Genomic DNA, 22,606 nt, shown 5'->3' with positions numbered 1-22,606 from the left:
CTACTATTTTTAGCTCATTCACTGTCTCTAAATATTTCTTTCTTTCATGTTATTCGTCTTTATATTAAATATTATAGATATAAAATTGAGAATACTATCTTTAATTTCGATTTAATAGATACTCGGTACATATACATACGTACAAAATAAGAGATTAATGCCCTTCATTTTCGCATTAAATATGTTAATCGTGAAATTAAGAATAATGACTTGATTTTATATCGAATAAAAGTAAAAGTATATATATATATACTTACAAGATTAGAGATTAATTGTAGCACCCAAAAAAGAGGAAAAAAAAAAAAAAAAAAAAAAAAAAAAAAGGGAAGGCCACGTCAGCAGCCACGTCAGCAAGCCCGGTCAGCACCCGGCCAACCAGGGCCTGCCACGTGGCAAGACCGCGTCACTCCAAAAGGAGCCACGTTGGCGATCCGCGTGGGTGCGATCCGACGGCCCAGATCAATCACGCGATCGGACGGCCCAGATTCAATCGCACGGACGGCCCAGATTCAATCAAAAACGAACGGCCCAGATTAAAACAAAATGAACGGCTGTGATCAAAAGGCAAGGGGTTATAAATAGAACCCCCACACCAGACCACAAACCCTAGCCGCCAGCCGCTCGCCGGAGAAGACGAACCAGAGACCGACCGCTGCCACCCGCCGCCACTCGCCGCCGCACCGGGGAAATTTCCGACCGCCGATCGAGGTAAATTTCATACCCCCGACTCGTTTTTCCCCACTGATTCCTCCTATGCCCAAATCGAAGCCGAAATCCCGGCCAAACGGCCGGAATACGCGGCCGAAGCCCAGCGGCGCCGCCGCGCCCCCTCTCGGTTTTTGCCTCCGACGAGGCCCTTCCCGGCCTCCGTTCGATGCAATTTTTATATCACCGTGATCACCATTCTTTTCTCTACAGGTTGACCGGAGCCGAATCACCAAAACACGAACCTCGCCGGAGAGCCGCTGCACCCGAGAGCGCCGCCGCCGGTAAGCTCCGTTTTTCCGTGATTTTTTGGCCCCCCGAGGGCCCTAGGGTTGTTTTCTGACAAGGACCAATGCGAGCGTGGCCGAATTCGGCCGAAAACAGCCAACCCGAGGCGACTCGCCGCCGCCAGCGGCGGCGCCGTCGCCGGAGCACGGCGGAGCCGCCGTGCCGGAGTTGCGATTTGGGCCGAAGGAGGCCCTGAGCCTAATTTGGATTTTTTTTGGAACACGTGCAGGTACTGTTAGTGTGTTTCAGTTTCCCGGGAAAAAATTCAGGGAAAATTAGGGACAGCCTGCAGGCGCACTGTGAATCGTATTCGGATCCCGAAAACAGGTAAGGACCCCTCACCCTATTTCCTATCACGGTATTAAAGTTCAAAATAATAAAACGGTATTTCTTGAATTAACGCATGTGTGAAATTGCTTAAGGTTGCTAATGGAGCCCGAGTCTAGTGTGATTGATGATTTACTGTTATTTGGCCTGTTTTACAGCTTTAAATGCATTATGGGGTTTGATATGTTCATTTTATAGTTTCGAATGCATATATTACTGTTTTATTAATTATGGGTTGAATGACTGAAGAAGTGATACTGTATGTTGTCTGTTCGGCATGAATTATGATTTGCTTGTTTAAATGTGAATTGATGATGCTTATTGAGGAAAAGTGAAATGAAACATTGTATAGACTGATAATTGTATGATGGGGTCAGCCTGACTAGATATCCTGGGAGATGGTGGACGGACCGGGTCCGTAGGGAACCCTACCGGGATTGTGGTCTCACATGCCGGACGGGGTATGGAGATCTTATGGTTTTGGCGCCCATACCGGACGGGGTATGGGGACGGCCCGTTTCACCCTCATACCGGACGGGGTATTGAGGTTTATGGTTTTGGCGCCCATACCGGACGGGGTATGGGGACGGCCCGTTTCACCCTCATACCGGACGGGGTATTGAGGTTCATGGTTTTGGCGCCCATACCGGACGGGGTATGGGGACGGCCCTGGAAACTGATTATGAATGTTAAAGGTTAACGGGTAGCGGGACCCCTAGGGACCCCCATGGATACTAGTAGGCTGGTAAATGAGAAAAGGATATGTTGCATAATGATTGAATTACAAAAGGCGTGATAAGTGCTATGTTTTACAGCTTATATTATTCCATGATTGTGATAATGTTATTATTTTCTTATATTGTTTTCATAAATTCCACCGAGGTAAGTGGATGGTAGAAGTTTTATTATTGATAAAAGGTTTTGTTGTAAATTATGCTCCATTGGTCTTTTTGTGTCTTTCTACCCACTTTTACCTCCGTGACGGTGAGATATCGTGATGTTCTTACTGGGCTAGTGTAGCTCACTCCTTAATTAACCATTTCAGATCAGGAAGACATGGTTCCCGAGCCCGTTCCGCAGGAGGACGACGAAGGGAATGCCTAGAGACTCTGTAGTCATACGCATAGTTTATTTTCGAGTTTTCTTTCTTAGTTAGTTTAACCTTTTATATTTTAAGTACGTTTTTTTGGTTTTTCGTGTAAGGGATGTTAAATGAAATTTTGATCTCGCTTCCGCATTCGATATATTTAAATACTCATTTCATTTTAATATTTTCCGGGGCCGTTACAGTTGGTATCAGAGCCGCATTTCCTCGGACCCATCCCTTACACAATAATGTCTTAGAGTAATACTCACCGATGGGTCGTTACTCAACCATTCCTTGTAAATGCAGGTACACAGAAATGAGGAGAGGAAGGCCCCCACTAAACCGAGCGGCCCAAGATAATTCGCTTCGGGAGGATTTGGACAGATTATATGAGATGGTGGAAGCTCTCGTAGCTGCCCAGCGAAGGCAAGAGGAGAGAAGGGAGTTACCCGGACCTCCTCCGCTAGCGCAGGTTGAGCCCCCGTTACAGCAGGCTGATCCCGAGCCACCCCGGCAGGAGCCTGTTCCTCCATAGTACCGCCCGGCACCACAGCCGCGGTACGACCCGGTACCACAGCCACAGTACCAACAGGTACCGCCACAGCATATTCCAGTGCCCCCACCCCATCAGCAGGCGCCACCACAGGGTCCCCCAGTTCACCCTCAGCCGGCCCCAGTTCCTTTACCTCGGGACCCCGCTCCCTCCTTGATCGACCCCGGCTTCATAGAGAGGTACAGGAGACTGAACCCTTCTACTTTTTCAGGGGGATCCTCTTTCGAAGAGGCCCAATACTGGCTGGCGGAGACTGAGAGAGCATTTGAGACCTTGGGAGTAATTCCTGAGCAGAGGGCTGCCATTGCCTCCTACATGCTGGTAGGGGAAGCAGTACGCTGGTGGGAGCTCAAGCGGGCCACCTTGCCTGTACCAGTTACTTGGGAGCAGTTCCTAGCGGCTTTCCATGCGGAGTATCTCCCTAAGCACATCCAACATTTAAAGGAAATTGAATTTGCTCAGTTGGTCCAGGGTAATATGACAGTGTCGGAGTATGCCCGCAAGTTCCTGGAGCTGGGTCGACATGCCCCGGAGACATTGTTGGATGAGGGCCGAAAGGCCAGGAAATTCCAGTGGGGTCTCCGCCCGGAGATCAGACAACACTTGTTGGTGATGGAGCTCGAGACATATTCGGCAGTCCTGGCAAAGGCGCAGATCATAGAAAGGAGCTTCGACACCCGCCCTCAGCTAACGGGAAGTTCCCGACCTTCAGCCCCGCTCCGCAGGCCAGCGCCTACCATGCCGGTCCAACCCAGTAAGAGACCCAGGCCTGCCGTTCAGGGCCCTCCTCAGGTTATGGGGGCAGCTCGTGGGAAGATCTGCCAGTACTGCGGTAGGGATCATGGGGACCGACCCTGCTACCGCCTCAACAACACCTGTCGCATATGCGGCAGTGCCCAGCACTATGCGAGGGAGTGCCCTAGGAACCAGAATCAAAGGAGGCCTCCAATCCAGGGCAGAGTTTACAACCTTACCCAGAAGGATGCCGATGCAGACCCGGACGTGGTACATGGTAAACCCAAGAAGGAAGTTTGTATCCAAGAGATTCCAGTAGTCCGAGACTTTCCAGACGTATTTCCGGATGAACTGCCCGGTCTACCAGGGGACAGAGAGGTCGAGTTCACCATAGACTTACAGCCAGGAACCCAACCCATCTCGGTAGCTCCTTACCGAATGAGCCGCATCGAAATGGAAGAGCTAAGGAAACAAATCACTGAGCTACAAAACAGTGGCTTCATTAGACACAGCATTTCCCCATGGGGTGCCGGGGTTACTTTTGCAAGGAAAGGAGATGGAACGTTGAGGCTGTGTATTGATTATAGAAGGATAAACAAGGTAACAATTAAAAACAAGTACCCTCTCCCCCGGATTGATGACCTTTTCGATCAGTTGCAGGGTGCACAGGTCTTTTCTAAAATAGATCTACGATCAGGTTACCATCAGGTAAAAGTGAGAGCAGAAGACATCCCCAAGACGGCATTCCGAACCAGGTACGGACACTATGAGTTCCTGGTTATGCCGTTTGGGCTAACCAACGCCCCGGCCATCTTTATGGATCTAATGAACAGAATCTTCAGAGAGTTCTTGGATAAATTTGTCATCGTGTTCATCGATGATATCTTAGTCTACTCAAAAAGTAGAGAAGAACATGCTCATCATCTTGCCCAAGTCCTCCAGGTACTCAGGGAAAAGAAGTTGTATGCAAAGTTGAGCAAGTGTGGATTTTGGCTCGAGCAAACCGCCTTCCTAGGACATGTTATATCGAAGGAAGGGGTGTCGGTGAACCCCGAAAAGGTTGAAGCGGTACTTGGTTGGAAAAGGCTGACAACAGTTAAGGAAATTCGCAGTTTCCTAGGGATGGCGGGTTATTACCGCCGGTTTGTCGAAGGGTTCTCCAGTCTAGCGGCCCCTCTAACCCGACTCACAAAGAAGAATGCAAAGTTTGATTGGAATGAGAACTGCGAAAGGAGTTTTTCAGAATTGAAGAAGCGACTGACTACTGCACCCGTGCTGGCTCTACCGAGTGGATCAGGAGGGTATACAGTTTATAGTGATGCCTCCTATCTGGGCCTGGGTTGTGTCCTGATGCAGCATGGAAAGGTTATAGCATATGGGTCTAGACAGCTAAAGAATCATGAGAAGAACTATCCTACCCATGACTTGGAGCTTGCCGCAATCATACACGCCTTGAAAATCTGGCGCCATTATTTGTATGGAGAGACCTTTCAGATCTACACCGATCATAAGAGTTTGAAGCACATCTTCACTCAGAAGGATCTCAACATGCGTCAGAGAAGGTGGATGGAACTCCTCAAGGACTATGATTGCGACATCCTATACCATCCAGGTAAGGGCAACGTAGTAGCCGATGCCCTCAGTAGGAAGAGTGCAGGCACCCTAGCCCATCTGATGGTTTCGGAATGCAGGTCCATTGGGGCTACGCAGCAGGTTCGACTGCAAGATCTGAAGAGGGCCACATGTTTGAGCCACCTAGCAGTCCAACCCGAGTTAATCCAAAGAATAAAGGAAGCCCAGTCAATCGACCCCGCCCTAGTAAACCGCAAGAAGGATGCAGAACAGGGAGTGAACTCAGAATTTCAGATCTCTGCCGACGGATTGATTCGTTTCAAGGACAGAATGTGTGTCCCAGACGACAATGAATTAAAAAGAGACATCATGACAGAGTCCCATAGTTCAAGATTCGCCATGCATCCAGGAAGTACAAAAATGTACCAAACTATGCGACCCCGATTCTGGTGGAATGGGATGAAGAGAGATATGGCCGACTTCGTATCTAAGTGCTTGGTATGTCAGCAGGTCAAAGCAGAACATCAACGCCCAGGGGGGTTGCTTCAGCCCTTACCGATTCCAGAATGGAAGTGGGAACACATCACCATGGACTTCGTATCGGGACTACCCAAGGCACGATCGGGACACGATGCCATATGGGTAATTGTTGACCGACTCACTAAGTCTTCCCACTTCCTGGCCATCAGAATGACTGATTCGTTGGACAAGTTGGCAAGAATGTATGTCCGGGAAATAGTCAGACTGCATGGGGTCCCAGTAACAGTGGTATCCGACAGGGATCCCAGATTTACTTCTCGGTTTTGGAATAGTTTCCAGCAAGCTATGGGAACAAAGCTGTCCCTCAGTACTGCCTTCCACCCCCAAACCGATGGACAATCAGAGAGGACAATCCGTACGCTGGAGGATATGCTCCGAGCTTGTGTCCTTGACTCCGGAGGCCATTGGGACGACCATCTACCCCTGATAGAGTTTGCCTACAACAACAGTTACCAAGCAAGCATCGGCATGGCCCCATACGAGGCGCTATACGGGCGTCCGTGCAGGTCACCGATTTGTTGGGAGGAAGTGGGCGATAGAAGATTGTTTGGCCCGGATTTAGTGGAAGAAACCACGTCCAAGATAGTTAAGATCAAGAAGAACATCCAGACAGCTCAGAGTAGGCAAAAGAGCTATGCTGATACCCGGAGGAGAGACCTAGCCTTTGAGAAAGGTGACCGTGTGTTTCTTAAAGTCACCCCCTTCAAGGGAATCAGTAGGTTCGGCAGAAGGGGAAAATTAAACCCCAGATACATTGGACCCTTTGAAATCTTAGACAAGATTGGTACCACTGCCTACAGACTTGCACTGCCCCCTGAGCTCTCCCGGGTTCACAATGTGTTTCATGTATCTATGCTGCGCAAGTACAATCCGGACCCTTCTCATGTCGTGGCTCATGAACCGCTTTCACTCCGAGAGGACTTGTCTTATGAAGAAGTACCGGTCAGTATCACGGACCGAGAAAGCAGAATACTCCGTAACCGGGAAATATCATTTGTAAAAGTCTTGTGGCAGAACCACACGCCTAGGGAGGCGACTTGGGAGCTGGAATCAGAATTTAGGGCCCAATATCCTCATCTATTTAATCAAGAGTAATGAGGCAAATTTGGGGACCAAATTTCTTTATGGGGGGGAGAGTTGTAGCACCCAAAAAGGAGGAAAAAAAAAAAAAAAAAAAAAAAAAAAAAAAAGGGAAGGCCACGTCAGCAGCCACGTCAGCAAGCCCGGTCAGCACCCGGCCAACCAGGGCCTGCCACGTGGCAAGACCGCGTCACTCCAAAAGGAGCCACGTTGGCGATCCGCGTGGGTGCGATCCGACGGCCCAGATCAATCACGCGATCGGACGGCCCAGATTCAATCGCACGGACGGCCCAGATTCAATCAAAAACGAACGGCCCAGATTAAAACAAAATGAACGGCTGTGATCAAAAGGCAAGGGGTTATAAATAGAACCCCCACACCAGACCACAAACCCTAGCCGCCAGCCGCTCGCCGGAGAAGACGAACCAGAGACCGACCGCTGCCACCCGCCGCCACTCGCCGCCGCACCGGGGAAATTTCCGACCGCCGATCGAGGTAAATTTCATACCCCCGACTCGTTTTTCCCCACTGATTCCTCCTATGCCCAAATCGAAGCCGAAATCCCGGCCAAACGGCCGGAATACGCGGCCGAAGCCCAGCGGCGCCGCCGCGCCCCCTCTCGGTTTTTGCCTCCGACGAGGCCCTTCCCGGCCTCCGTTCGATGCAATTTTTATATCACCGTGATCACCATTCTTTTCTCTACAGGTTGACCGGAGCCGAATCACCAAAACACGAACCTCGCCGGAGAGCCGCTGCACCCGAGAGCGCCGCCGCCGGTAAGCTCCGTTTTTCCGTGATTTTTTGGCCCCCCGAGGGCCCTAGGGTTGTTTTCTGACAAGGACCAATGCGAGCGTGGCCGAATTCGGCCGAAAACAGCCAACCCGAGGCGACTCGCCGCCGCCAGCGGCGGCGCCGTCGCCGGAGCACGGCGGAGCCGCCGTGCCGGAGTTGCGATTTGGGCCGAAGGAGGCCCTGAGCCTAATTTGGATTTTTTTTGGAACACGTGCAGGTACTGTTAGTGTGTTTCAGTTTCCCGGGAAAAAATTCAGGGAAAATTAGGGACAGCCTGCAGGCGCACTGTGAATCGTATTCGGATCCCGAAAACAGGTAAGGACCCCTCACCCTATTTCCTATCACGGTATTAAAGTTCAAAATAATAAAACGGTATTTCTTGAATTAACGCATGTGTGAAATTGCTTAAGGTTGCTAATGGAGCCCGAGTCTAGTGTGATTGATGATTTACTGTTATTTGGCCTGTTTTACAGCTTTAAATGCATTATGGGGTTTGATGTGTTCATTTTATAGTTTCGAATGCATATATTACTGTTTTATTAATTATGGGTTGAATGACTGAAGAAGTGATACTGTATGTTGTCTGTTCGGCATGAATTATGATTTGCTTGTTTAAATGTGAATTGATGATGCTTATTGAGGAAAAGTGAAATGAAACATTGTATAGACTGATAATTGTATGATGGGGTCAGCCTGACTAGATATCCTGGGAGATGGTGGACGGACCGGGTCCGTAGGGAACCCTACCGGGATTGTGGTCTCACATGCCGGACGGGGTATGGAGATCTTATGGTTTTGGCGCCCATACCGGACGGGGTATGGGGACGGCCCGTTTCACCCTCATACCGGACGGGGTATTGAGGTTTATGGTTTTGGCGCCCATACCGGACGGGGTATGGGGACGGCCCGTTTCACCCTCATACCGGACGGGGTATTGAGGTTCATGGTTTTGGCGCCCATACCGGACGGGGTATGGGGACGGCCCTGGAAACTGATTATGAATGTTAAAGGTTAACGGGTAGCGGGACCCCTAGGGACCCCCATGGATACTAGTAGGCTGGTAAATGAGAAAAGGATATGTTGCATAATGATTGAATTACAAAAGGCGTGATAAGTGCTATGTTTTACAGCTTATATTATTCCATGATTGTGATAATGTTATTATTTTCTTATATTGTTTTCATAAATTCCACCGAGGTAAGTGGATGGTAGAAGTTTTATTATTGATAAAAGGTTTTGTTGTAAATTATGCTCCATTGGTCTTTTTGTGTCTTTCTACCCACTTTTACCTCCGTGACGGTGAGATATCGTGATGTTCTTACTGGGCTAGTGTAGCTCACTCCTTAATTAACCATTTCAGATCAGGAAGACATGGTTCCCGAGCCCGTTCCGCAGGAGGACGACGAAGGGAATGCCTAGAGACTCTGTAGTCATACGCATAGTTTATTTTCGAGTTTTCTTTCTTAGTTAGTTTAACCTTTTATATTTTAAGTACGTTTTTTTGGTTTTTCGTGTAAGGGATGTTAAATGAAATTTTGATCTCGCTTCCGCATTCGATATATTTAAATACTCATTTCATTTTAATATTTTCCGGGGCCGTTACATTAATTGATCGATTAAATATTCTAATTTTATTAATTACTTAAACATAAGTAGTTAAATCTGTTGTAAATAAATTACATAATTCGCAAAATTTACGCATAATTTATAAAATTTATTGTCAATCACAAATTTGATATCAATCAAATTATAATAATTATGGAAATACATAATTAATTAATAGTAAATACCTCGAATATACATAAGTTACTATGGGGAAGATGAAAGATTTTTCAATTAAACCACCAAACTGGTTTGAAGATATATATATATATATATATATATATATCATGTGAAGAAGATGAAGATTTCAAGATATATATATATATATATATTAATATTATGACAAACTGGAAGCTGCTAATAGAATAGGAAAGTCAGAAAAAGTGCTGTGGCACCAATCTCCATGGATCCTTTTCTTCTGCAACAACCATTATTATTGCTGGGCGTGGGAACACTTGCACTCATCTCCTTATTCCCTACCACAAACACTTTTATCAATAATCAATTTATATATTTTATAGCGTATTATATACATATACATATATATATATATATGTTAGTATGTAGCAGAGTTGAATTTTACCAGTAGGAATGGGAGATGGGCTGGGGGCGGCATGAGTAGAGCCCTCGCCCAGTTGATAGAAGACTCGAGCTTCCGGAGACTTAGGATCCATGTGCAGCAAAACTTCATTTCATCAAATCAATTAATTAATATCCTCCTCCTCGACAAAAAAATAAAACCAGCACTGTGTTTATATATATATATATATATGGTTTTAACCCATAAAATTAAGTTGGATATTGACCCATTTTGATTATTTTAAGTAAGAAAATGTTTAACCGTTAATAAATACTTTTTTTATCAAACTAAAATTAATTCTATAATTTTAGTAATATATTAGAAAATTAAACCTTAATGATTTAAGCTACCAACTATTCACAACACAACTTACCATGAACTATATTCCAAACTCTTGACTTTGATGTTGAAAGCTAGGAATTACTTAATATATATATATATATATATATATATACCTGGACACTGGGAGACATTGGCAGGGGCATGGCAAACGATGGGGAGGTGGAGGGCGAGGGTGAGATTGATTTGGAGACCGAGATCAGGGTCATTTCTATCATTGATGATGACACACAAACACTTTCTGTTATCTTTCAGGACCTGCTTCAGCCCGCTGCAACAGTCTGGTGTTGGAGATTTTGCAGTTCCCCCAACATATGGCAGACATGTGGCAAGCCCTACTAACTCTTCTGCGCACTCTTCTTTGTCTTTCGACGAATCCCCCATTGTTCCTCTCATGCTCATCACCATTATTATTACCACTGAGAATCTCACTCCAACTCCCCTTGCCATGGTTTAAACAATCTAAACCCAGTCTACCCACAATCCTCAATTGCCATATACATGTATATATATGTATATAACTATGTTTGTGTAATAAAAAAAAAAAAAAAAACAAAGTACCCAAAGAAGATAAAGTGGGTGCGAGTGAGGAATCCTACCAACCCACTCAAAGGAGTGAGGTTAATTAGTTTGTGAACACCTGGAATTGCCATTTTTGGTTTCCCATTTTTAGTTTCAACACATGACATCATTCATCGTCTTCTTCACATCATAATGTTTTTGGGTAGTGAACATATGGGCCTTGGGTTACTGTTCCAATTGGCAAACTACAGAGAGCCCATAATTCTTATGGGTTTTATTGATGATACTTGAAAAAATATTGGGCTGGCTTTTTCCTTTTTGAAAAAATTAAAGGGAAGAAATTGAAGCCTCAAATTGAGCATAACATCAACTTCATCTCTTCTATCTTTTACTTCTTGAACGTGAATGAAGTCATTCGTTGGACTAAAATTCTCGAGAAAAAACCTAATCGATCTACTACCACTAAAAATATATAAACCCTTTTGAGGTTTTTACTCATGGAATATATTTATGTACGATTCACATTTTCAATTTAATAAATTTATGCAAAAAATAACATATTAAGATATATATAAGAAAATCGTTGGACAAAGATCATAGATAAAAAAAAAAGCCTCAATCAACTTGCTACTATTACAATTTACAAACTCTTGAGATTTTTACTTTCCAGAAATATTTATGAATTATTCGAGATTTTCTCTTTAGTAGATTTATACCTAAGGAAACATGTTATAACACACGTAAGAAAGTTGCTGGACTAAAATCATAGAGAGAAAAACTCAATCAATCTTGCTACTACTACAATTTACTAACTTTTGAGGTTTTTGTTTCTGAATATGTTTACATACTATTCACATTTTCAGTTTAGTAAATTTTATGTAAAGAAATATGTAAAAATATAAATAATTAATTAGACATTTTTTATTAGCTTAAATTTATAAAATAATCTATACATGTTTTGTAACACTCCGGCCCATTAAAAATAAAATCAAACCCATATGTTTCTTAAAAACAGGAAAAGTTAAAATGACGTCGTTTTGATAAACCCCAAAAACAACTTCTTTTTGATATAAAGAAAAGAAAAAGAGGAGGTAGAAACAACATCGTTTTGAGATTATCAAAAAGACGTCGTTTTGATAATAAGAAAAGAAAAAAAACGGAGTTACGACTCTGCAAGAAGGAGAAGAAGAGGATGCGTACACGCTTCTGAAGCTTATTGGAGAAGGAAGAGGCGAGGCGTGAAGGAATCTTCTTGTTCCTACTTATAAGAGGAAGAGAGAGTCGGGAGAGAGAGATGGATTGGGTAAAGAGAGAAAGGTGGAAAGAGAGAAAGAGAGAGAGAGAGAGAGAGAGAGAGAGAGAGAGAGAGAGAAAGAGGGAATGAAGTAAGAATAAGAAAAAAAAGGAGAAGACAGCAGCGGCGGTGACACACCCAGTTTATTCTCGATTTGTGTCGAAGCAAGAAAAGGGAGAGTGGAAAAGTAGTTGGGCACGACAGAGCAACGCTGGAGAAGAAGATCGGAGCGCGAAGACTAAAGCATTATTTTGCGCATCTGCACCGTTTTCCAACGTGATTTCACTTTATCTGCATCAAATCTGAGCGTGCGGTGCATTCTGTGCCATGTTTCAATCGATTTGTGGCGACACACGGTGGTCCAGTGGTAGCGCGTGACGATTTTCGGTGGTGGCGTATGTACACTTCGGTGAAATTGTGTGGAGGCGTGTAATAATACATCTTTTTGGTGGTTACACATGATTGTATTTGGCATTTGAAAACTCTTTTGTAAAATAAATTCGTAAATGAAAATCAGGTAAGTACGTAAGCACTTACAAATATAGTTTAATCTTTCTAAAATACTAAAACTATGATATTTAATAATTGGTAATTAGGCACAGGATTCCAACGAAATTTTACTATTGATTGTTGTGTTCTTATTTATATTTATTATTGAAATTGCTAATGAATTATTTTGTTATATTTTTAACTAAATTCGTATAGATACTGGTTTCTGTATAATTGAAAGTATATTAAGGATATATAGAAGAGTTTAGAGTGATGAATAGCTACAGTATGTGTGTTATAGCTATAGAATATATTAAATAATAAAAATTAAAAAATTTATTAGTGAGTTGAAATAAATAAATAAATATTAAAAAGATTTAGAAAATCTATTTAACTGATATCACCAAGGAGGGTGTGTATGTAGCCTTTTGGCATGTGACTGTGGTAAATCCTATCCGTGGATATAGTTTTAGCTAGACATAGCGAAGCGATAAAAACTGTAAATTGTATACTGTGTACTGGAAACTGTTAACTGAGAACTAATTTGTGAAGTATTTACGTGGTAGATGAGATCCTTACTGCTCTAGTTGATATCGGTGAAAATGACATCAGGCGGTAGAACTATTTTAATAGGATATAAACTAATAAGAATGAATAAAAAGTCATGTGTAATATTTATGATACTGAAATACTTAATTGATATCTAATGCACTGTGTACTATCTAAATTGCGATATTGAATACTGAGTTATGTTATTTATTGAATTGTTTATATCCTGAGTTATGATACTGAAATAATGAATTCTTAATGTTTACTAAATAAATTGATTTAAAACGCTTTGTTAATGAATTATAATGTAGATACCACGCGTTTTTTGAATTAAAGAGAAAAGTATTTTTAATATTTTTTGTCGATAGTTTTATATTTTTTATCAACTTGGACATATTACTCTATTATTTTTTAGTACGTACATACTTACTGAGCATATTAAGCTCAGTATATTTATTATTCATCTTTTTCAGATCAAAATATTCAGAGTTCCGCTTTTGAATAATGAGAGACTTATCATAAAATCGTTTAATATTTATTTTAAGTCAAACAGTACTTAAGATTAATTATTTCTTTTGTAGTAACTATTTAATTTAGAATTCAGACATTTTTTATGAATATTAGATATTTTGAGCTAAGTATATAAAATATATTTTTTTATTATTTTAAGATTAACGCGCAAAATATTTCTATATATTATTTTATCATGGTATGATATGCGTACAATCAGTACTGTATATGAAAATGTATGTAAAAGATATTTTTTTTATTATTTTAAGATCAACTGTGTAAAATATTTCTATATATTATGTTTTCATTATATGATATGGGTACGATGAGATAGATGAAAATTTGTGCTATTACATATTTACATAGTAATTAATTAGTTAAGTTGGATCTCAGTTGCCACATGCAAGATTCTTTAGAAATCCAAGTATAGTCGGAAATTAAAAGCCATTAATAATTATTAATCAATAATTAAGTATAAAACTTTAAAGTTAAAGATCCAGTCTAGTGGTAATCCACTTTCTGAGGGAAACTGATCATCTTGACCAGCAAATACATATATATATATATATATATATATATACATACATATAGAAAGAGATATTTTTCAAAATAATTAAGACAAGGGTATATAATCATAAACCAATTTTTAATGTTATAATAAAATTATAAACGTAAACCATGATGGTTTGTTCCCTATGTTATAATAAAATTATTAATCTAGCAGGATTTCCTATGATCGAGGGCATTAATTCACGGGCACTTGTTCGGGGCTGATATATATATATATATATATATTATATGAGTCGACCTTTCCAATCATCCCATGCCAAATCTGTCGTGTAAAATTTTTCTTTCTGAACGAAATAATAAAAAAGTCAATGGGTCGGTGACGCGTGTCAGTCTTTGATTACTCCTCTTTTTCTCCAATCTATCTCAGCCACTGACCTCCCTCGCCGTCCATTTTCATTCTCAAAAGGTAGGAATCTCTATAATCTAACCTCAATATACTAGTACTACATATATACATGTATATATGTATCTCTCTTCACCCCCAAGATTCATGAAAACCAACTGCAGTAACAGTAGATATGGATAGTTATAATTCATCAGGTGGTGGTGTGCCGGTGCATGTGTTGTTCTTCATGGTGATACTGCTGATGTTTCTAGGGTTATCCTGGTACGTGAACTACGAGCCGGTGGTGGAGAGTGTGTTGGACCAAATGAAGACGGTGGTAATGGTGTCCCCTCTCTTGCTTTTGCTGCTGGTTCACTGTTTCTCTAACCATCGAAGCAACTACGGCTACCTCCTTCCATTTCCTGATCATAAGGATTCTCTTCACACTCCTTGGGGCCTCGCTTTCGTCCTCGTCTTCCTCCTCTTCATGGTTTCGTATCAGTCTTACTTCCAACAACGATGGTTTCCTCTTCTCGCCAGATAAATGTATATATATATATATATGTCATGTATCTTCGTTTTAGTTTCTTTTATTGTTTAGTCAATCATTCCCATTTTGTATGGAGTTGGTAATTAGCAGCAAGTATGTATGGAATTAATTAGTTGATGGAGTAATTAAAAGATTAAGTAGAGTATGAGTAGGGTGACTAGCTAAAGTAAAGTACTTTCAATATTTTATTTTTCTTTCCTTCAACTCATTTGATCATTTGTAATAAAGAATAATATACATACTTTATTTGCTTATTTGAGTATTTATTAACTAATTTATTTGCTTATGTGATTTTATTAGTATCTATATATTCACTAATTGATGAATTTATAAATTTGATCTAAGAATAATATATATACACTTTATTTTCTTGTGTGTGTGTGTGTGTCATTTTCTCTACCATATGAGATATTACCTCATGATGTTATGGGGTTGAAAAATGCATGAGAGATATAGATTGCCTTGTTTGATCTTCCTACTAACTCCCACAATGTGCCACTCACATGAGCACACAAGAAGACTCCTTTAATCACCATATTTTATTTTTAAATCATGTTATCAAAAATAGTTACATCTTTAAAGAAGTAGGTTTAATCCCAACTAACACCGGAGTATCCTAGGCATGTTATCAATGTTTTTATAATTAAGATGTCAAACTATATTAATAACTCAAGTCCGATCGTATTATTGTTATCTAAATAGTAACTAACCACAAGTAAAACAGTAGATCTAATTTGACATTTTGAATCAATTTTTTGACGCATTTGAAAACAAACCCGTGAGTAGATAAGATTCAAGTTACGTCTTTTAGTTTTTATAATATATTTTAATTTTATGAGTATATTCATTTTTACGAGTCATATACTTAATTCACTTTTAACATAAATTATTAGTTTATAAACTTAATCATTGTGTTGATGGTTTGAGATTGTTATGTAATTAGAAGTTATTTATAAAAATTTATTATAAATAACTGTTAGATATAAATTTATTAGTCACTTGATAAATTCTTAAGTTATTTAATATATGTGAAGATGGTATAAAGAAGTAATATAATATATAATAAAGAACATATAAAACAAAGAGCAAAAATATTTTTCCTCCCCTCCAAAGTATCAAAATCAAGAAAAAGAATGAGAGTAATAGCAAGTATTCTCTAATGACTCGGTTTTTGAAGTCAAATCTCTTTATTTATTTATTTTTCAATTCTCCCGTGTGAGAACAAGAGTGAAACTTTTTCCTCTACATATTCCGCCCAAACTTCCAATAACCCAAAAATTTAAATATAAATTTAAAGCAAATCCTTTAAATTAAAGAATCTTGAGAGTCATCATAGAGAATTCAAAGATTTAAGTCCTTTTTTTTTTATAAGTTGAAATTTTTTATGCAAAATCATAATAAAAACGATAAGTGTTTGGTTATTTGTTCAACTATTTTTGTTTTTTTTACTAAATATCAAATTAAACTTAACGAGTTCGTCAACGAACCAAACATATTCAATTAACTAAATATGTATTTTTTTTTTTTTGCAAAAAAAAATAATAAAACCATGGAGATGCACCATATTCATTTAAAAAATATAATTAAATTCATTATTTCATCCCATCAAATACTTAAAGCTATTCAATCAATTTTCGGTGTGTCAAAATGTTCAGAGAAGAAAAAAAATAAATTAAAAAAAAAAAACCATGAAACGACATTGTTTTGAAGAATGGAAGAAATGGGTTTACACGTTTGGGCTTAATAGAAACAGGCTGGCTAACAATTATAGTTTAAATTAATTGTCTACTTGTGATCCATTTAGTTAATATTGGGTTGGGTCATTGTAGTTTCTTTAATGGGTTTTCAGGCAATAACATATATATATATATATATTTTTAAAATAAAGATTTAAGTCAATTTTTAACACCCATTAAAAATATTTTAATTAAGAGAATTTAATTGCTTTCGTTCAAAAATGTTATAAATTTATCAAGTTTTATCCAAATTTAATCCTGTCAATATATTAATAAATGTTATGATTAAGAATTCAAACTCGTATATATATGAATGTTATATAGATGGAAATAAGTAATTTATAATTTAAGAGAAATATATGTATAGAAATATTATATGATATGAATGAGTAAAAAAAAAAAAGATATGTTTAAAGCTTCTTTAGGTATGTTTCTTTTGGGTCTCGTGTCCATAACATTAAAAGATGGAACCTCAAAGCAGAATCAATTCTGCTTCCTTATTGTTCCCCCTCCTCAACTAACTTATATCACAAGCCTCCCTTGACCGGTAGTTAATAAACTAACCATATACACATAGACATATATATATATATATATATATATAACTTGAAAAAAAAAAAAAGAGACTTCCTATAGGGAATTTAGAATTTGAAAAATAAGTATAAGTTTGGAAAATATATGTAAGTTTATAGAAAATCATAGTTATAGAACTTATTAGTTGAATAATTGAAACTTCTCTTATATAATTGGTGTATATATATGGTTTTGTTAATAAAATATATATTATTTAATTAAAAGATTATAGGGAAAATACTTTATGATATAATGCTTAAAAGGGTGAAAAAATACACATACAACACACTAATTTCATGCCAATATATAGAGAATTACCCAATTATATGAGTTAGGTAAAGAGAAAAACACATATCTGAATATTATATATATATATGTATATGTATATATTGCATGGAATCATTGACATTCTGTATTATATGCAAATGGGTAGAAGCTCTTTTAATTTATGGCTTTATTCTTGTAGGAATTAGTTCAGCTTTTCTCTCATCAATTCACGGGGCAAGGCTGACCTATCTAGCTGCCTAGCTTTGTGGCTTTTCATGCGACCGCCCAAGCTTCTCCACTTTCTTTAATTAATTTCACAAATTCAACAGTTTTATATTTAATTCAACTAATCCATTCATTACACAAGTTGTATATGTATATGTGTATTGGGTATGTATATATACTATAAAAAAATTGTACCTTTCTTCAAAGGGAATTTACATAAAAATTCGAAAGAACAATAAAATTGAACTTTGTTTTAAAAGCACTATAAAGATGTTGAGAAAATTTCAAGTAAAAAAGGAAATTCAATGTTATTACCACCACCTCCCTTTAATCTATATATACATATATATACATTAATTCATTCTTCACTCCCTTCATATGTAATATAATATTATATATATATATATATATATATATATGAAAACATAAACAGTTGATAGAATTAATCATTGTTTATTACTTCAAGTTTTTGAACCAGTCACTTTTTAATTATATAGTTTTTATGTTCATTCTTTTATACCAGATTGCGAATTTGGGTACGTGTATATTTTCAAAGATTAATTTATTATTATTTTGACCACAAAAATTGATTATATTATTGTTGATATGTAAGTAACGTTAATTAGATTGTTATTAATAAGTAAGTGCCACCTAAAAGAAATATTTACCCAGTGTGTTGGATGAACTTTGTGTGTGTATGTATACATATATATATATATATGATTAATATGGCATGGAGATTGAAGTAGTTGAAGGTAAAAAAATGATTACAGGTGATATTGACGATGATGAGCATAATAATTCCAAGAACATTCTCTAACCACCCAACATTGATATATACATATAATAATATATATATTATTCCAAAACAAAAATATGTAAAGCAAAAGCAGATTTATAAGCCAAAAAGCAAAAGCCTTCCCTCTCTGTCTCGTGTGTTCATGCATGCGCTAACTCCAACTCCAACCATTACCAAAGCCTCTCTCTTCACATATTACTTGCTACAGACATATATATATATATATATATACATAGAACACAGTACTAATGGAGATATATTATGTGTGTGTATGTGACTGATCGAAGAAAAGTGGTTCTTTTATTTTTTTTTTAAGCAGCCAGCAACGTCCCACAACAACAGCCAAGCAAGTAAAAAGCAAAAAAGAATAGAGTATATAATATATATATATATATATAGCAGAGATTAGTCTGTGGTAGGCTCCTCCATTAAACTTTTACTTTTACCTTTATCTTTTGCCTCTTCTTTTTTCAGCCTCCAACACTGTCTTTTCTTTTCTCTCTCACTCTCTTTTTCTCTTCAATATCATCATCTCATCATCATATATACATACATATAAAACAAAACCCATCTATTCCCATTTTCTCACACAATTGCAAACAGATAATTTTCTATATTTCCCCACCAACCCTATTATACTTCTGCTCAATCAAAACCCACATCCAATCTATATATTTTAATTATTCACATCAACCAACAAACAAACACATACGACATGGAGATTTTGTCTCAACTCTGGTCACTTCTTGGCCTCGTCACCGTGTTGCAGAACATCCTTCCTTCTCAACTCCTCTCACTCTTGAATTCCCTCTATGAATCTCTCCAAGATTTGCTTTCTCCTTATGCTTACTTCGAAATCCCAGAGTTTAACGGCTACTGTGGCGTCGACGTTAACGACCTCTACCGCCATGTGACCCTCTACATGAACTCCCTCAACGCCTCCGCCTCCTGCCGCCGTCTCACACTCTCCCGTTCCAAGTCCTCCCCTGCCGTCACGTTCACCGTCGCCCCCAACCACTCCGTCCATGACACCTTCATGGGTCAATCCCTCACCTGGACCCATCATGTTGATACCCTCCAGGACTCTCTCGATGAAAGACGCTCATTCACCCTAAAGCTCCCTAAACGACTCCGCGCCACCCTCCTCTCCCCTTATCTCCACCACCTCACCTCACGGGCCGAGCGATTCGAGCGTCTCTCACGCGACCGTCGCCTCTATACTAACAACGGCAACGCCTCTTACGACTCCGGCTGGGTCTCCGTCCCCTTCCGCCATCCTTCCACTTTCGACACTCTCGCTCTCGACCCAAACCTCAAGAAGCAAATCACTGACGACCTAACGGCTTTTTCGGACGCTAAAGACTTGTACCACCGCGTTGGCCGCGCATGGAAGCGAGGGTATCTTCTCTACGGCCCTCCCGGCTCGGGAAAATCCAGCTTGATCGCGGCCATGGCTAATTACTTATGTTACGACGTGTACGATCTTGAACTGACTAAAGTTACGGACAACTCGGAGCTCAGAGCTCTTTTAATACAGACTACCAACCGGTCTATTATCGTCATCGAAGACATTGACTGTTCGGTTGATCTGACGGCTGACAGGAGTACTCTCCCGAAGAGGAAGAGATCATCTGTACAGTCCCATCGACGTGGTGGCCGAGGAGATAATGGAGATGATGACAATGGGAGGGTTACGTTATCAGGGCTCCTGAACTTCACCGACGGCTTATGGTCATGCTGTGGGGAGGAGAGGATCATCGTCTTCACCACCAACCATAGAGATAACGTGGATCCTGCTCTTGTCCGGTGTGGTCGGATGGATGTTCATGTGAATCTTGGTACGTGTGGGGCTCATGCGTTCAGGGTGCTAGCCAGGAACTACTTAGGGTTGGAATCTCATACGTTGTTCGACGTGGTGGATAGCTGTATTAGATCTGGTGGGGCTCTCACTCCTGCACAAATCGGGGAGGTAATGTTAAGGAACAGAGTGGACGCTGACACGGCGATGAAGGAGGTGGTGGCGGTCATGCAGGCCAAGATCCTCGGTAACACAGGCGGGACTCAAAGAGAGAGAGAGTTGACCATCGAGTTCGACGATCACACAACCAGGTCACCGGAGAGCGTCCTGGTAGTCGGTTCACCGGAGAACTGGGACTCCTCGCCGACGGGGAAGAGCAGTTGCGGGAAGAAGAGAGCCAAAGAAGGGTGCATTAACAATCACAGCAACAGCAATAACCATGGGGAGAAAAGGCTTAAGTTCTTGGTAAGGCTGAGGTCGTTGACCAAGTCTGACTCTGGTCGGAGAGGTGTTTGACTGTTGACTATTACTGCCAATGTGTTGAATTTGTGGATTTGTTTTGGGCCCCCTCGGTATTGTGCAATGCTATTCGACCAATTTTTTTTTTTTTTCTCTTCTTTTTAAATATCATGAATTAATTTCTTTTTCAGTTCTAATTATCACGAATAATAAATAAAATGATAACGTGGTAAAATGTTATATAAATATGATTAGTGCACTTTATTTTTATTTTTATTTTTTAATGAGTTCTGCTAACTTATTTATATATCATACGTATTTAATAAGTTCTTTACTAAAAAAAATTAAAAACAAAATCAACTTGCTATTATATATCCAATGGTGTTTGCATTCAAAATTAACATGATATATCTCGGCCTTACTTTATTGATAACTTATGTTATTGGGGGAGATTTTATCGAAATATTATCTAATAATAAAAAGAAATATGATAGAAGACAACATAAAATTTCACTGTAAAATTTTAGAAATATGTTATTTGATTATGAGCTAAAAGGTCCTGCGAAAGAGGGCCTTAATTTTGCTTAATATAATGAATGAAATGAATAAATTGATGAGGTACAAGAAATCTCCATATGAATAAATAACAGAGTCGCCTTCATGATAACTTTGTTTGTAACCTATTATGACATATGTTTTATATTTTAATATATCATTTTTTTATATTATTAATGTTATAGGAAAGTCATTGTAAAATATTAAATTTATTAATGTTTGAAATGTAACATCTTATGTAACGCAAGATACAAAATTTTTTATAAAAATATAGTCAATAAATTTAAAAAAAGTCATCATTGCGCTATTTGAGATGAGATTAGTTACTAAAATACATATCAATCGATTTATACAAAAAAATATAAGTTCAAGAAATAGTTATGGGTGAGAAGGTATAGCATAGACTTTTTGATTTCAGCTAAAAATTTTATGTTTTAAGACATAAATTAAATAAATAAACATCAATATAAAGATGATGGAAAAGTCAAAAAAGGAAATGACAAAAATAAATTACAAAATTAAGGAATTAAGGTCCTTCAAGAGATGTAGTGTGCGAACAAACCTATTTAATCACGTGTTTTTGTAATTCGGCTTTTACATTAGTCTAGATATCATACAATGTGTCAAAGAGGTAATTCTCAAGCTTAAAAAAATAAAAAAACTTATCAAATAAAGCACGTCCTATTTATTTCGAGTAATGTTTATAGTCCTAACCATTCTAATTAAAGCATGACAATAATGGAAAGAGCTTATTAAAAGTAATCATCGAGCTCTTGTTGCGAAGACATTATAACAACCTCTCTTAAACATTCTATTAAATAGTTACGCTATTTTGTTTTAATAATAAGTAAAATTTACATGAACAATGAAGAATGTGTAAATTTTTATTCTGAGTGAGCCAATGATTATTACCGAGTGAATAAAATATTTTCTGATAGATACATCATAGGTATTAACACTCAATAAAATATAATATTTTCAACAAATTAGCTTAATACTAATTCGTCAATTTTCAAAATTTACAAACAAATAAATTATAAAATTATAACAAAAGTTTTATCTAATGCAACAAAAATTAAAGAACTTTTTCTTAATTCCCTCAGCCATGTTTTGCCTTTTGAAGCCCATAATACATTCTTTTCCTACTTCTCAAGTGTAACGCCTCAAGCCCAAAGTTGGACGCAG

At 38.8% G+C, this 22,606-nt stretch overlaps 2 protein-coding genes, 2 long non-coding RNA genes and 1 pseudogene across 6 annotated transcripts; 4 read left to right on the top strand and 1 right to left on the bottom strand.

Moving 5' to 3' along the window:
- Positions 1-286: 286 nt before the first annotated feature.
- LOC148240382 (uncharacterized) lies at positions 287-1,268 on the top strand. Its single transcript, XR_015814044.1, has 3 exons — positions 287-708; positions 919-989; positions 1,223-1,268. It is a non-coding gene; the product is annotated as an uncharacterized LOC148240382 (long non-coding RNA).
- Positions 1,269-6,423: 5,155 nt separating this feature from the next.
- On the top strand, positions 6,424-7,942 carry LOC148240381 (uncharacterized). 2 transcript variants are annotated; one of them, XR_015814043.1, is made up of 3 exons: positions 6,424-7,382; positions 7,593-7,663; positions 7,897-7,942. It is a non-coding gene; the product is annotated as an uncharacterized LOC148240381 (long non-coding RNA). The 2 variants fall into 2 exon arrangements; XR_015814042.1 differs by having other exon boundaries at positions 7,593-7,942.
- Positions 7,943-9,426: 1,484 nt separating this feature from the next.
- On the bottom strand, positions 9,427-10,744 carry LOC110810350 (non-specific lipid transfer protein GPI-anchored 14-like). 2 transcript variants are annotated; one of them, XM_022036507.2, is made up of 3 exons: positions 10,317-10,744; positions 9,865-9,966; positions 9,427-9,769 (listed from the first exon to the last, which is right to left on the bottom strand). In XM_022036507.2, exons 1-3 carry the CDS (start codon positions 10,648-10,650, stop codon positions 9,639-9,641), a joined length of 567 nt encoding a protein of 188 aa, XP_021892199.2. In that variant the 5' UTR covers positions 10,651-10,744; the 3' UTR covers positions 9,427-9,638. The 2 variants fall into 2 exon arrangements, with proteins under 2 accessions (XP_021892199.2, XP_021892207.2); XM_022036515.2 differs by having other exon boundaries at positions 9,427-9,757; positions 10,317-10,726.
- Positions 10,745-14,652: 3,908 nt separating this feature from the next.
- LOC110810341 (oxidoreductase/transition metal ion-binding protein) lies at positions 14,653-15,003 on the top strand. The gene has a single exon (XM_022036495.1). The coding sequence runs from the start codon at positions 14,653-14,655 to the stop codon at positions 15,001-15,003; it is 351 nt and encodes a 116-aa protein (XP_021892187.1).
- Positions 15,004-19,177: 4,174 nt separating this feature from the next.
- Positions 19,178-21,019, top strand: LOC110810335 (AAA-ATPase At4g25835 pseudogene; annotated as a pseudogene).
- The last annotated feature ends 1,587 nt before the right edge of the window (positions 21,020-22,606 follow it).

Source organism: Carica papaya, chromosome 8 (assembly GCF_054855325.1).
Source record: "Carica papaya isolate Zhongbai chromosome 8, ASM5485532v1, whole genome shotgun sequence".
Classification (NCBI taxonomy): domain Eukaryota; kingdom Viridiplantae; phylum Streptophyta; class Magnoliopsida; order Brassicales; family Caricaceae; genus Carica; species Carica papaya.
This window is presented reverse-complemented; position numbering and strand designations above follow the sequence as displayed.

What these genes read in the sequence shown, in the direction of transcription:
- LOC110810350 (XM_022036507.2), bottom strand. Translation starts at nt 10,650, where the DNA reads ATGGCAAGGGGAGTTGGAGTGAGATTCTCAGTGGTAATAATAATGGTG. An exon ending in CAATGTCTCCCAGTGTCCAG is followed by an intron (nt 9,967 to 10,316) that starts GTATATATATAT and finishes GATGAAATGAAG; the next exon opens with TTTTGCTGCACATGGATCCT. An exon ending in CCCATCTCCCATTCCTACTG is followed by an intron (nt 9,770 to 9,864) that starts GTAAAATTCAAC and finishes TATTGATAAAAG; the next exon opens with TGTTTGTGGTAGGGAATAAG.
- LOC110810341 (XM_022036495.1), top strand. Translation starts at nt 14,653, where the DNA reads ATGGATAGTTATAATTCATCAGGTGGTGGTGTGCCGGTGCATGTGTTG.